At 36.4% G+C, this 14,833-nt stretch overlaps 1 protein-coding gene across 5 annotated transcripts in view; it reads left to right on the top strand.

The window, feature by feature from the left end:
• The window catches only part of Oatp30B (Organic anion transporting polypeptide 30B), a 173,191-nt gene that overhangs the window by 149,190 nt on the left and 9,168 nt on the right, over nt 1-14,833 (top strand). For all 5 annotated transcript variants that reach the window (XM_075295503.1, XM_075295500.1, XM_075295501.1 and 2 more), the window contains 6 exons: nt 3,365-3,993; nt 4,062-4,526; nt 4,616-4,716; nt 9,162-9,354; nt 9,416-9,958; nt 10,033-10,447. In XM_075295503.1, the coding sequence (XP_075151618.1) occupies nt 3,365-3,993; nt 4,062-4,526; nt 4,616-4,716; nt 9,162-9,354; nt 9,416-9,958; nt 10,033-10,447 (2,346 nt within the window). The remainder of the gene's footprint in view (nt 1-3,364; nt 3,994-4,061; nt 4,527-4,615; nt 4,717-9,161; nt 9,355-9,415; nt 9,959-10,032; nt 10,448-14,833) is intronic.

Raw genomic sequence — 14,833 nt, 5'->3', positions numbered from 1 at the left:
TGGCCCAATTTTGAAATAGTCGGGCAAGGGGGATGTCTCCCTCCACACCAGATATTAAAAAAATGAGGTACCCTATTTTCATCACATGATTACCCTCTACGCTCTCCGAACATTTTTCATGTGAAAAAATAATTTTATAACAAAAGCAACTGCGATGAATTCAAATTATAAATTGTTGTAATGTGCGCAGTATGTAAAAAAAGATTTTGAATTTCCTGTGCAATAAACTTCACAGAGCCCGAGACTTTTCCAATGAATGCAAAACCGTGGAAATGGGTTCGTCCATTTTGGGGTTGCATCAGAGATGATGCTGTATATAAAAAATATTTTCCCGCTTTTCCGTTGAATAATTTTCCCGCCGTTCCGTTAGATAAATACTTAGTGGAAGTAGATTTCTTATTTTATAAATACTGCCATATCTCATCGAAGGCATGATATATATCAAAGAATTCATCTGAACAATATTCTTTTTATTCAAACTCATTGTTTATTGTTTCTACTAAGCGTTGAGCTTATTCTATTGTGCCATGTTTTTACCTAAACCCCACTGATGATCCGGAATAAGCATCCTTTTGCCCCTCACACCAGAGATGCTTAAGAGATCCACTTATCCTACTCATGTAGTAGTCATTGCGCTTCACACGAATTGTTTTCTTAAACTCGCTTATCAGGCAGAGGCCCTTTATGTATCAAGATTGATCTGATGTCTTGAAAACACTAGTGTTTGGTTTAAGTTTAGATGGGACATGCTTGGTATCAAGCAATTCTCTTACCGGACGTCTGCCATCATAATAGGCTTCTAACCAGCGTTACCGTTGAGAATTTCTAGAAAGTGGCACAAAAAGTGTCACAAGCCATAAAAAGTGGCACACTGATTTAAAAAAAAAAGTGGCGCAGAAAGTCGCACACGGTTTCATAAAGAAAATTCAACAATTAAACGCATATATTTCAGAGAATTAGTGAATTATTTTTTTATTTAGATCTACACTAGTGAAACATTAGTTTTATCTCCATTTAGATGAAAATCTTTGAAATTTGATATTCAGAAAATTAACCCGATTTATCTACTATAGAAAATTTGTTCATGCATACTTTTAGGCGGTACAATTATACACTGATAAAATAATATTCGTCTCGTGAACTTTAGTATTAGCGAAGAATCCAAACATATCTGTAATCTTAACGCTATTTGCTATCGAAATGCGCAAAATATACAACAGTAAAATGAACATAATTAAAAAGTGGCACAGTATGACAAAAAAGTGGCGCAAAATAGCAAAACGTATCACATTTAGTGGCACAGAAAAAAGGTGGCACAAAAGTATCACCGCTTGAAAAAAGTGGCAAATTTCCCAATAAAGTGGTACAACGGTAACGCTGCTTCTAAAACAGTATGGGAGGTAGCTACACAATCTAGTTCCGTGTCCCAGCAAAAAAATTTGGAAGTTCTTCCAACGGCACAACTTTAAAAGCACTTCCAGAAGATGCACTCTCCATGATGTTCTTTATTTTAACTACCCAGGAAGTTCTTTAATTTCAATTTTTTAATTTTAATGGGTAATTTTAACTTTTTTTGTTTCAAATAGGTTAAAAACAGAGTAAAAAATGTGAATTTTTGAAAATATTTGAGGTCAAACGTTTCCGACAAGCGTTGAATCCATTAAAAAAAAATATAAAAAATATTTATTTGACAAAGTATCACAGAATTTTTTAATTTACATCCAAAACATTGAATTCGGATCACACCTAAAAAAGTAATGCAAATTCTGTGCAACGGCTGTTGAAATGGAGGGCTTCCGTCCTATGACAAGCCCGTTAAATTCATCGCTTCTGCCTCAATTTTGCACCACTTCCGGATCCAAAAAGAACATTTTCTGTACTTTTTTTGCGACGCTTTTTTTGCTGGGGTGGTAGATCCTAGCCTTGCCAACTCATGTGCTCTGCAGTTGCCTGTTATGTTTTTGTGACCAGTACAATATCCACTAATATTAGGTGAATATTAGGTTACATTCAGAAAATTGAATGTCATAACTACAAGTAAATTCCATAATATTGAATAGTTCAAAATTTTACTCACAATTAGGTTAGGCTAGGTTAAGGTGGCAGCCCGACTAAGTTTCAGGCTCACTTAGACCATTCAGTCCATTGTGATACCTCAAGAGGTGCTTAATTGATTCCTTTTCCTCCGCATCATGACAGCTCATACAATAGTCATTATACTTCGCGCCAATAGTTTTTGCAGAATTTCCTATCAGGCAGCGACCCGTTATAGCAGGGGTGATATCTGGCGTCTTGAGAACACTAGCATATCTTGTGTGCGGTTTAAGTTTAAATGGGGCCATAACATATTTGCTTGGTGTCGTTACGACCCTTTCAATTCTCCCATCGATCATTTGCCATCATTACAGGCTTTTCACGCAATAAGAGCTTGCAGGTAGCCAGACGCATACCAACAGATTCTAGTTCCCCTGGAATATGTAAGGTAGTCCCTAGCCTTGTTAATGAATCCGCTTCACAGTTCCCCGGTGTGTTCCCATGGCCAAGCACCATTTAGAGTTGATAGTTAATTTACTAAATTTAAATTTGATTTTTACGTATTTCTAAGAACCATTTCATTATGTGCTATAAAAGTGCTTTAAAAACGTGTTAAGGGCAATCTAAATTTCCAAATTCAGACACAACTCGAGTAAAAATAATACTATGTTCCAAATAAATAAGGCTTTAAAATAAAGTGTTGAACGACATGTTCTACTTTGAACGATTTGAAAGACAATTTAATTAATTTTGAATAGTTTTTCATACTTATTAAAGCCAAGTTGACCTTCATTAAATAAGATTTTCTTTAATGAAATTTTGCCCATTTTTAAGTCGAATCACATAAATATAAGGACAAAACGACTTTATTGATAAGTTTATCGACTTTTGGGCAAGGAAGTAAACTCTCAGAGCAAAAGAACTGGAGTTGGAACAAGCTGATAGAGGATCCTGGGTACGCTGTGAAGATTTCTTGTAGTTGTAGCTTAAGACCAAGTTAACAAAAAATAGTTTAGATAACTGTTTCGTATTTATTATTGATAATATTGAGTTAATATCAAAGATTATTACTAAAAACAAAAATTTTTCAAATAAAGAAGTTTTAATTAAATGAAAGTTCATACTCTTCGTTTCAATAGTTTTTCATAAATTTTGGATACTCATATCGAAAAAAATCATTTCTCTTCGTTAAATACAAATGTCTTTGAATCAAGACATTTGTCTTAATGTAAAGAAAAAGTAGTATAAATATGTCATACGAGTATTAAAAATTATCACTGACAATACCGTTTTTTAATAGTCCTTGTATTTGATTTTCTGTTTATTTTAGACGGCAAGAGTCCATGTACCAAATGACTGGATTGTATTCAGAAACGAATAGCGGTGATGACAGCAGTATAGATATGGCTGAAGACCCCGCTGTGGGTGGCCCTGCTAATGCAATTGGCAGTACAGCCACTACAACAACATCCACAGTACTTACCAACAATGTCCGAAATCTCCAAGCCAAAACCTCATCCTGCTCCGATTCAGTAATCAAATGTCACAGCCGTCAATCATCGGCCGTTCTAGGAAATAACCCGCATAACCATAGTAACCTCCACGGTACCCAGAATGCGTATGCGATGGCAAGCAATAATGCGCCTTGTGGTCTTAATGATGACGACGACGATTTACATTCTCAAGACTGTGGCATATTGGCGTGTCGGCCTAGAAGCATACAAAAGTTTGCCCGCATTAAGATATTCGTCTTGCTACTATCCATGTTGGTCACCCTGCAACAGGCCCTGAGTTCCGGTTACATAAACTCTGTAATAACGACCATAGAGAAACGATTCGAAATACCGTCCAGCTATTCGGGTCTAATTGCGTCCAGTTACGAGATAGGCAATGTCATCACTGTCATATTTGTGAGTTATTTGGGAAGCAGGCGTCACATACCCGTATGGATTGGAATCGGTGAGTCATTTATGCAATAGTCGTTGTTTGAAATCTCTTTCATGTTGGATTTTGTCTTGCATTTATAGGAGCTGTAATCATGGGCATTGGGTCTTTGGTGTTTATGGTACCGCATTTTACTGGGGAACCCAATCCTGGAGTTAGCATAGCCAATGAGACCAGCGATAATATTTGTCGAAGCGCCTTAGTGCGCAATCAAGATATGGATTTGGGAAGATTGTCAAGTGGCCTCTCGAATCCTCCTTTGGCTCCGCACACATTGCGAGAGGACAATTGTCTCGAGGGCAAGTTGTCAACGTTTGGGCCAGTGCTGTTGTTCGTTATAGCCCAATTACTACTGGGCTGTGGGGGAAGTCCTTTGTTCACATTGGGCACGACATACGTTGATGACCATGTTAAAACCGAAAGCTCTTCCATGTATATTGGTTGCATGTATAGTATGGCGGCATTTGGTCCTGTCGTTGGCTTCCTTTTGGGCGCTTATTTACTGTCGTTTCACATGGACTCGTTGTCGTCCTCAATCATTTCTATTGGTATGACACCAGGCAAGCATGTGTGCATTTTTGCATACATGTGCATGACTTTCCTCGTAATGATTTGCATTTTATTTTGATCCTTTTAGATCCGGGTGACCGTCGCTGGGTTGGAATGTGGTGGGGAGGATTTTTGTTGTGTGGCGTTTTATTGCTGATTGTTGCTATACCCTTTTTTTCGTTTCCCAAGGTAAGTTAACTACATAGATTGGCCTTAAACACGGCCACGATTTGGTTTTGCGTAAATAAGAGCAATAATAAAGAGAGTTGAAAATGGATACACTAAACAATTTTTTGTGGTGATGAGACCAAAATATCGAAAACTCGGCCGAAATCATTCGGCAACTGAAATGCTATTCACACGCAAAGAAAAAAAACGTTTGGAAAACGTGTACCGAAAACGTTTTTCTTTTGTTAGAGTTTTTTGAATTGCTTCGAAAATTTTAAACTTTTATCACCAAAAAAATTCGTTTGTTACAAAATTTTTATTTTTTCTATAAAAAAATTTATTTTTGAAATAACAACACAGTCCATTTCGTTTATATCAAACACTGTTCTTTTCTGACTTTAGGTCTTTAATAAGACACATTTTACAGTTCAAAATTTAATATAGTACAATGTAATGTTGAACATTTTTTTCGGAATCTTCCGAATATATCTGGAATATATGTAAAAAAAAAAAAAACAAAAGCAAAAAAAACTTTGGCCGAAGCAGGGATCGAACCCACGACCCTTGGCATGAGAGTCGGACGTAGCTACCACTGCTCCACGGTGCCAAACTAAATGTTTGTTTCTGTTAAATAAACTTTGTTTATTCGGTTCGTGGGCGCCGCAAGCTATGCTATATAAATATAACTTATATGGATATTTATCTATTGATGACCATAACAGGTACATAGCTCAGTGGTTAGTGTGTTGGCTTACAATGTGCATGGTCCGCGGTTCGATTCTCCGTCCAGGCGAAAGGTAAAAAAAATTTTAAAAATTTATAAAATCGTATAATTTCTTCTACATTGTTGGTATTACAGGAAAAGGTGTTAAGAACTAAAAATCCTCGTGGATGTGAGAAAAATGTGAGGGACAATGCAATTAGCAAGAAAATAATGTTTTTTTTTTTTGAGCTAGTCTTTATGAAATTGTTTTTACATCCTGGAAAAGAATAAACGTTTATCACAAAAAGTATATACTTTTCTTCCAAATACACTTCCTTACAGCGAAAAGCAAATGAGAAACGAACTTTGTTTGTCTAAAATTTCGTTTGGGAGGAAAGAATTATTTTTTTGCGTGCAGAAGTTAGTTTACAGCTCTAATGCATTACTTAGTTTACATCGATACATTTTTATACCCACCACCATAGAATGGTGACGGGGGTATAATAAGTTTGTCATTCCGTTTGTAACACATCGAAATATCGATTTCCGACTATATAAAGTATATATATTCTTGATCAGGGAGAAATTCTAAGACGATATAACGATGTCCGTCTGTCTGGCTGTCTGTCTGTCTGTTGTAATCACGCTACAGTCTTCAATAATGAAGCAATCGTGCTGAAATTTTGCACAAATTCGTCTTTTGTCTGCAGGCAGGTCAAGTTCGAAGATGGGCTATATCGGTCCAGGTTTTGATATAGTCCCCATATAAACCGACCTCCCGATTTGGGGTCTTGGGCTTATAGAAATCGAAGTTTTTATCCAATTTGCCTGAAATTTGAAATCTAGAGGTATTTTATGACCATAAAGAGGTGTGCCAAAAATGGTGAGTATCGGTCCATGTTTTGGTATAGCCCCCATATAGACCGATCTCCCGATTTTACTTCTTGGGCTTATAGAAACTGCAGTTTTTATTCAATTTACCTGAAATTGGAAATCTAGAGGTATTGTAGGACCACAAATGCGTGTGCCAAAAATTGTGAGTATCGGTCCATATTTTGGTATAGCCCCCATATAGACCGATCTCCCGATTTTACTTCTTGGGCTTATAGAAACTGCAGTTTTTATTCAATTTACCTGAAATTGGAAATCTAGGGGTATTGTAGGACCACAAATACGTATGCCAAAAATTGTGAGTATCGGTCCATGTTTTGGTATGGTCCCCATATAAAACGACCTCCCGATTTGGGGTCTTGGGCTTATAGAAACCGCAGTTTTTATTCAATTTACCTGAAATTGGAAATCTAGGGGTATTGTAGGACCACAAATACGTATGCCAAAAATTGTGAGTATCGGTCCATGTTTTGGTATGGTCCCCATATAAAACGACCTCCCGATTTGGGGTCTTGGGCTTATAGAAACCGCAGTTTTTATTCAATTTACCTGAAATTGGAAATCTAGGGGTATTGTAGGACCACAAATACGTATGCCAAAAATTGTGAGTATCGGTCCATGTTTTGGTATGGTCCCCATATAAAACGACCTCCCGATTTGGGGTCTTGGGCTTACAGAAACCGTAGTTTTTATCCAATTTGTCTGAAATTGAAAATCTGGAGGTATTTTAGGACCATAAAGAGGTGTGCCGAAAATGGTGAGTATCGGTCCATATTTTGGTATCGTCCCCATATAGACCGATTTCCCGATTTTACTTCTTGGGCTTCTAGAATCCGAACTTTTTATCCTATTTGCCTGAAATTGGAATTCTAGAGGTATTTTCGGGTCATAATGAGGTGTGCCGAAAACGGTGAGTATCGGTCCATATTTTAGTATAGCCCCCGTAAGAACGATCTCCCGATTTAACTCCTTGGGTTTCCAGAAACCGTAGTTTTTATCTAATTTGCCTGAAATTGTAAATATTCTGGTATTTTAGGCTCACAAAAACGTGTATCGGATTAAGTTTTTATCGGTCCGTTTGGTAATGCACACTTACAAGAGATGTTAATGATTCCTCTAAAACTCAAACAAAAATGGTTCTTATAAATCCAGAATCTGATATAGTCCTCATAGGTGAAATCTTTAAATTTATCTTCGGGAAGTGTCCTCAAGTCCTCAAGCCCTCCTGAAATTTCAAAGGAAACCCTAATATTTGGTTCATGGTGGTGGGTATTTAAGATTCGGCCCGGCCGAACTTAGTGCTGTATATACTTGTTAATTGTAAATTTTGAGAATATTTAGATTCTATATGGGGATTAACTATACTCAAAAAAAGTTTACTTGGATCCAAAGATTTTGACCTTCCTTTAAGAATTTTGGTATTGATTCCGAGCCAAAGATACGGGTTCTTTAAAATAAGGACATTTTTTGAGACCTATCTGGTTTTAAATCTAGGACCTATAAAATAAAATTAGAATACAGACATAATTTATCGAATTTTCATTCTATTTTTCCGTTATATTAATAAAGCTATTCACGTACAAACAAAGTCCAGTTTAAAAATTCAATCTATGACGGATACTTCGAAGTAAAAAATGTTTTCTTAACTCCAAAACAATTTTAAACCAAAGATGCTAAATCCTCAAAATAAGTCTTAGCCTATATTTGAAGCGTTTTTATCTTAAATCTAAAGATTCAATATTTCAGTTAATTTAAGGACGATTTCATTAAATCAAATATGTGTTTTTTTACTTTAAGTTAAATTTGCCTCAGTTTAAAGACATACAACTTTAACGAAGGGATGCAAATTTTCACAATGTGTGTCCTAAATTTAAGGAAAAAAGTTTTTGAAGCAAAGATTATAAACTTTCTTTTAATTAAAATTTCACTGGTTTAATAAAAATGGTCCTTAATAGTGTGTAAATTGCGCATCCTAAAATTTAAAATCATGTAAATATTTTTTCAGTGTAGGATGTCCAAATAAGTATCTTTTAAGGTCAGTTTAAAAAAAAAATGGTTTTCTAACAGTTTTTTTTTGCTCTAAACCGTTTAAAATTAGTGTAAATGAGTTTTAAACACTAATTTTATTAAAGAAATAACAATTCCTTGTAATAAAATGAAGCATTTAAAACAAATTTGGGATTAATTCATGTTGTACTTCCAGTGTCATAGAAAAAATGAAAGCCGTTAAGGTACTCCCTTTCGGACTAAAATTTTCAATCGTCACAACCCTTCTAATAAATTCAGATATTTGGTCTTAAAGAAAGAACTTTACAATGTTTCGTTTTACTAATATTTCATTCCTAAGGAAAATATTTTATCTTTAGGTTAAAGACAAAAATATATCTCTTCAATTATATCGAATAATGCGGAACCGTCCTATAGAGATTTTACTACGATTATTTTGTACTACAAGCTCGGTTGCCACAGTTAGTAGAATTCTACTAAAAATTTTCGATTTTTTACTGTTTGGTAGATTGGTAGAATTCTTTAACTAAGAAGTAACATACTTCACAAATATTCTATACACCCATAGAAATTTGTTAGTAGAAACAGCAGAAAAGTCTGCTAAAACAGCAAAAATCTGCTGAAATAGCAATTATTGTCTGCTATTAAAACAAAAAAAAAACATGTTTACTAAAATATGTTTTAGTTAGGCTGAACCAAATAAAAATGTCAACTTTGGGGCTATCATAACACAATTAAAACAATATTTAGCAAAAAACTGTAAAAAAACAGCACATTTTTGTGTGCCAAATTCATTGTTTGCTGGGGCCCCAACCTTGATTGTAATTTCTAATTATCTTCGATTTTTTTTCAAACTTTATTTTAGGTTTTGACACATGAAAAGAAGAAAATCAGAAAGGCATCAGTAATAGTGCAACCGGCAGTTCCCAACAATTCAAACAGCTTGCCACGAAACACTGATGAAATAGGGAAGGTGAAAAAGGAAATTGTTTCGGTGGCTCCAAAGGACGAACCAGAAAAGCCCAAAGTCGATACAGGCTATGGAAAGGATATTAAAGGTAAAGGCATATCTTTGTGGCTTCCATCGAAAAGACTACATCATCTATTGCTTTCTTCTAGATATACCACAGTCGATGCTGCGATTGGTTACTAATCCCATTTACATAGTCACATGTCTTGGAGCTTGTATGGAACTGATGATTGTATCGGGATTCGTTGTATTCCTACCCAAATATCTTGAGACTCAATTTAGTGTTGGTAAAAGTCAGGCCAGTGTCTTCACAGGCTCAATTGCCATTCCGGGAGCATGTATTGGCATCTTTATTGGCGGCTGTGTACTAAAGCGATTCCAGCTGAAACCTAAAGGAGCTGTAACTTTTGTCCTAATTTCCAATATCATATGTCTGGGTTGCTATGCTCTGTTATTCTTTTTGGGTTGTGACAATCTGAAGATGGCAGGAACCACCATGCCATACTACAACTCAAAACATGGAGCTTTGGAACCCTTCCAAGTAAACCTAACGGCAGCTTGTAATTTTGGGTGCGAATGTTTGACCAGTGATGTGGAGCCCGTGTGTGGCAATAATGGATTGACGTACTTTAGTCCTTGCCATGCTGGATGCACTGCGTTTTCGTCTAGTTCAAATTACACAAATTGTGCATGTAAGTGAGAATGTCATGGTGGTGTCCCTGTCGAAATGATGATATTGATTGGGTATTCTATTTATTCATTTTAGGTGTTCATGCCAATATTTCCAGCAGCATTTATTTGGGAGCTGGTGGCAGTCAAGCTCAAGCCTTGAATGCCAATGAAAATTTCGCCGAAGTCACTGTAGTTCCTGTCGCCACTGCCGGTCCCTGTGCCAATCCCTGCCGTAATATTTATCCATTCCTTATACTATTATTCTTTATGACGTTTATAGTTGCGGCCACTCAAATGCCTCTTCTAATGATTGTGCTACGATCCGTTTCTGAAGAGGAGCGATCATTTGCTTTGGGCATGCAATTTGTCATATTTCGCCTCTTTGGTTATATCCCCGCACCCATTTTGTTTGGTAATCTCATCGATTCAACTTGCTTGCTGTGGAAGTCTTCATGTGGGGAAAAAGGAGGACGATGTCTCATTTATGACATTGAGAAGTTTCGATATAAGTAAGTAAGCAACGGAAGCGACGGTCGTACAATGCTTCCCTTAAAGCAAGATATAATAGGAGTCTGAGATTACGTGATGTTAATCTAATCTTACTGTTGTTGGTGAGAAGTGGATGTGGATCTACTCCATAAATAGAACTCCTTTTCATTAAAATCGACAGCCATTCTTTGTCTGCTCAAAAAGGGAGCAGCCATTCTTTGTCTGCTCAAAAGGAGTCAATGAAGAACTGGCAAAGAAATTCGTTCTGAATTTAAATTCGGCCAAATTTGATTAATCAGAAAAAACTGTTAATGCTGAAAAATTGCTATGCTGAATGTCACTCTTTGCTAAAATATCAAACAAGCAGTTGGGAGAAGCTAACGTGAAAATCCTTAAGTTCTCCTAATGGAAATAATACTGCAACTTATGAATCAACATGAAATTGGTATGGGCCACTAGTGGCTCCTCAATCTGCCCTATAGGCGTTGAAAGTTTTTTTTTTAGTGTAAATTAATTTACAAAAAATATAAAAAGGACATTAGGACTAGTTGCCAAGACATTCGCCTATAATATCTAATAATTTGCTTATTGGGAGTAAGAAAAATGTTAAAATATCACTGCTTAGTAATATTTCAGTTGGGAGTAGTCGATTTCTTGGATGGATGCAGCAAGCGATTTTGAGTTGTTATGGATGTTCAAGCAGGAAAATAAGTAGTTCATGTTTATAGGACTATTACAGTTTTGACAAGCCGGAGGCTGATATTTATGTTTTTTATATGTTCGTGAGTCAACTTAGAATGGCCTAAATGTAATCTGATGTTGTCTAGAGAGATAGCTCGGATAAACGGATTTTTTTTTGGAAAAATTGGGATTGATTGACATGATACCATGCATTCACAGCGACTTGGGTTTCTTGCTTTAATTGTGGTTATATTAGTTTTTTTCACATATTCATTTTACGGGTAAATTGGTTGCTAATTTGTCGGCCTTATCGGCATGTTCTGGTGTACATAACATTTGGTATTTATATTTGAAATAAAAAATAAACTAAGAATCGGAGTTGCGCGTATGTACTTTTTAACATTTTACCCAACCAATTTTCAAAAACCAAAAAAAAAAAAAAAACAATTTAGGACGAAATATCCCAAGTCAAACGTTGGGTTTCATAACATTCCTTGTGCCATATATATATACCCTGCGTCACACTGTGGAAAAGGGTATTATAAGTTAGTGCATATGTTTGCAACACCCAGAAGGAGACGAGATAGACACATGGTGTCTTTGGTACAAATGCTCAGGGTGGGTTCCTGAGTCGATCTAGCCATGTCCGTCTGTCTTTGAACACATTTTTGTGATCAAAGTCTAGGTCGGAGTTTAAGTCCAATCGCCTTCAAATTTTGGCACAAGTTCCTGTTTTGGGTCAGAATAGAACCCTATTGATTTTGGAAGAAATCGGTTCAGATTTAGATATACCTCCCATGTATATATTTCGCCCGATATGCACTTATATGGACCCAGAAGCCAGAGTTTTACCCTGATTTGCTTGAAATTTTGCACAAACATAACACTTGGTTGTATAGTCAAGGTGGGTATTAAGTTCGAGTTTAGCCGCTAAAAACGCCATTTTTTCACGATTACTTTTCTTTAATAATCCATTTTAAGGAATACAAACTTTGTGAAAATTTGCTTTGGGCTTTTCCCCATCAGGTTATAATAAAATTTGCAACAAATATGTATAATTTCATGCATTTTTATACCCTTCACCACTACTGTGGTACAGGGTATAATAAGTTTGTGCATTTGTATGTAACGCCAAGAAGGAAAAGTCTGAGACCCATCGTTTAGTATACCGATCGTCTTAGAATTAAATTCTGAGTCGATTTAGCGATGTCCGTCTGTCCGCCTGTCTGTCTGTCTGTCCGTCTGTCTGTCTGTTGATGTATTTTTGTGTGCAAAGTACAGCTCGCAGTTTTAGTCCGATTGTTCTAAAATTTGGTATAGGGTCCTATTTCGGCTCAAAGACGATCCCTATTGATGTTGGAAAAAATCGGTTCAGATATAGATATAGCTGCCATATATATTTTTCACCGATCTGGTCATAATTGGCGTGTATATCAACCGATCTTCCTCAAATTCCGTACATCGGAATATTTGATGAGTCTCGAAAAACTTGCACAATATCGTCCAAATCGGTTCAGATTTAGATATAGCTCCCATATATAGCTTTCGCCCGATTTACACTCATTTGCCCACAGAGGCCAATTTTTTGCTCCGATTTAGTTGACATTTTGAACAGGGAGTAGAATTAGCATTATAGCCATGCGTGTCAAATTTGGTGGAAATCGGTTCAGATTTAGATATAGCTCCAATATATATAGCTTTCGCCCGATTTACACTCAAATGACCACAGAGGCCAATTTTTTGCTCCGATTTAGTTGAAATTTTGTAGAATTAGCGTTGTAGCTGTGTGTGCCAAATTTGGTTGAAATCGGTTCAGATTTAGATATAGCTCCCATATATAGCTTTCGCCCGATTTACACTCATATGACCACAGAGGCCAATTTTTAACTCCGATTTAGTTGAAATTTTGCACAGGGAGTAGAATTAGCATTATAGCTATGCGTGTCAAATTTGGTGGAAATCGGTTCAGACTTAGATATAGCTTCCATATATAGCTTTCGCCCGATTTACACTCAAATGACCACAGAGACCAATTTTTTGCTCCGATTTAGTTGAAATTTTGCACAGGGAGTAGAATTAGCATTATAGCTATGCGTGTCAAATTTGGTGGAAATCGGTTCAGATTTAGATATAGCTTCCATATATAGCTTTCGCCCGATTTGCACTCATATGACCACAGAGGCCAATTTTTAACTCCGATTTAGTTGAAATTTTGCACAGGGAGTATAATTAGCATTGTAGTTATGCGTGCCAAATTTGGTTGAAATCGGTTCAGATTTAGATATAGCTCCCATATATACATTTCGCCCGATTTACACTCATATGACCACAGAGGCTACTTTTTTGCTCCGATTTAGTTGAAATTTTGCACAGGGAGTAGAATTAGCATTATTGCTATGCGTGCCAAATTTGGTTGAAATCGGTTCATATAGCTCCCATATATATGTTTTTCTGATTTTGACAAAAATGGTCAAAATACCAACATTTTCCTTGTAAAATCGCCACTGCTTAGTCCAAAAGTTGTAAAAATGACTCTAATTTTCCTAAACTTCTAATACATATATATCGAGCGATAAATCATAAATAAACTTTTTCGAAGTTTCCTTAAAATTGCTTCAGATTTAAATGTTTCCCATATTTTTATACCCACCACCATAGAATGGTGACGGGGGTATAATAAGTTTGTCATTCCGTTTGTAACGCATCGAAATATCGATTTCCGACTATATAAAGTATATATATTCTTGATCAGGGAGAAATTCTAAGACGATATAACGATGTCCGTCTGTCCGTCTGTCTGTCTGTCTGTCTGTCTGTCTGTCTGTCTGTTGTAATCACGCTACAGTCTTCAATAATGAAGCAATCGTGCTGAAATTTTGCACAAACTCGTCTTTTGTCTGCAGGCAGGTCAAGTTCGAAGATGGGCTGTATCGGTCCAGGTTTTGATATAGTCCCCATATAAACCGACCTCCCGATTTGGGGTCTTGGGCTTATAGAAACCGTAGTTTTTATCCAATTTGCCTGAAATTTGAAATCTGGAGGTATTTTGTGACCGTAAAGAGGTGTGCCAAAAATGGTGAGTATCGGTCCACGTTTTGGCATAGCCCCCATATAGACCGATCTCCCGATTTTACTTCTTGGGCTTATAGAAACCGCAGTTTTTATTCAATTTACCTGAAATTGGAAATCTAGAGGTATTGTCGGACCACAAATACGTGTGCCGAAAATTGTGAGTATTGGTCCATATTTTGGTATAGCCCCCATATAGACCCATCTCCCGATTTTACTTCTTTGGCTTATAGAAATCGCAGTTTTTATTCAATTTACCGGAAATTGGAAATCTAGAGGTATTGTAGGACCACAAATACGTGTGCCAAAAATTGTGAGTATCGGTCCATATTTTGGTATAGCCCCCATATAGACCGATCTCCCGATTTTACTTCTTGGGCTTATAGAAACCGCAGTTTCTATTCAATTTACCTGAAAATGGAAATCTAGAGGTATTGTAGGACCACAAATACGTGTGCCAAAAATTGTGAGTATCGGTCCATATTTTGGTATAGCCCCCATAAAGACCCATCTCCCGATTTTACTTCTTTGGCTTATAGAAATCGCAGTTTTTATTCAATTTACCGGAAATTGGAAATTTAGAGGTATTGTAGGACCACAAATACGTGTGCCAAAAATTGTGAGTATCGGTCCATGTTTTGGTATGTTCCCCATAT

Source organism: Haematobia irritans, chromosome 2 (genome assembly GCF_050003625.1).
Source record: "Haematobia irritans isolate KBUSLIRL chromosome 2, ASM5000362v1, whole genome shotgun sequence".
In the NCBI taxonomy this organism is placed as follows: domain Eukaryota; kingdom Metazoa; phylum Arthropoda; class Insecta; order Diptera; family Muscidae; genus Haematobia; species Haematobia irritans.
This window is presented reverse-complemented; position numbering and strand designations above follow the sequence as displayed.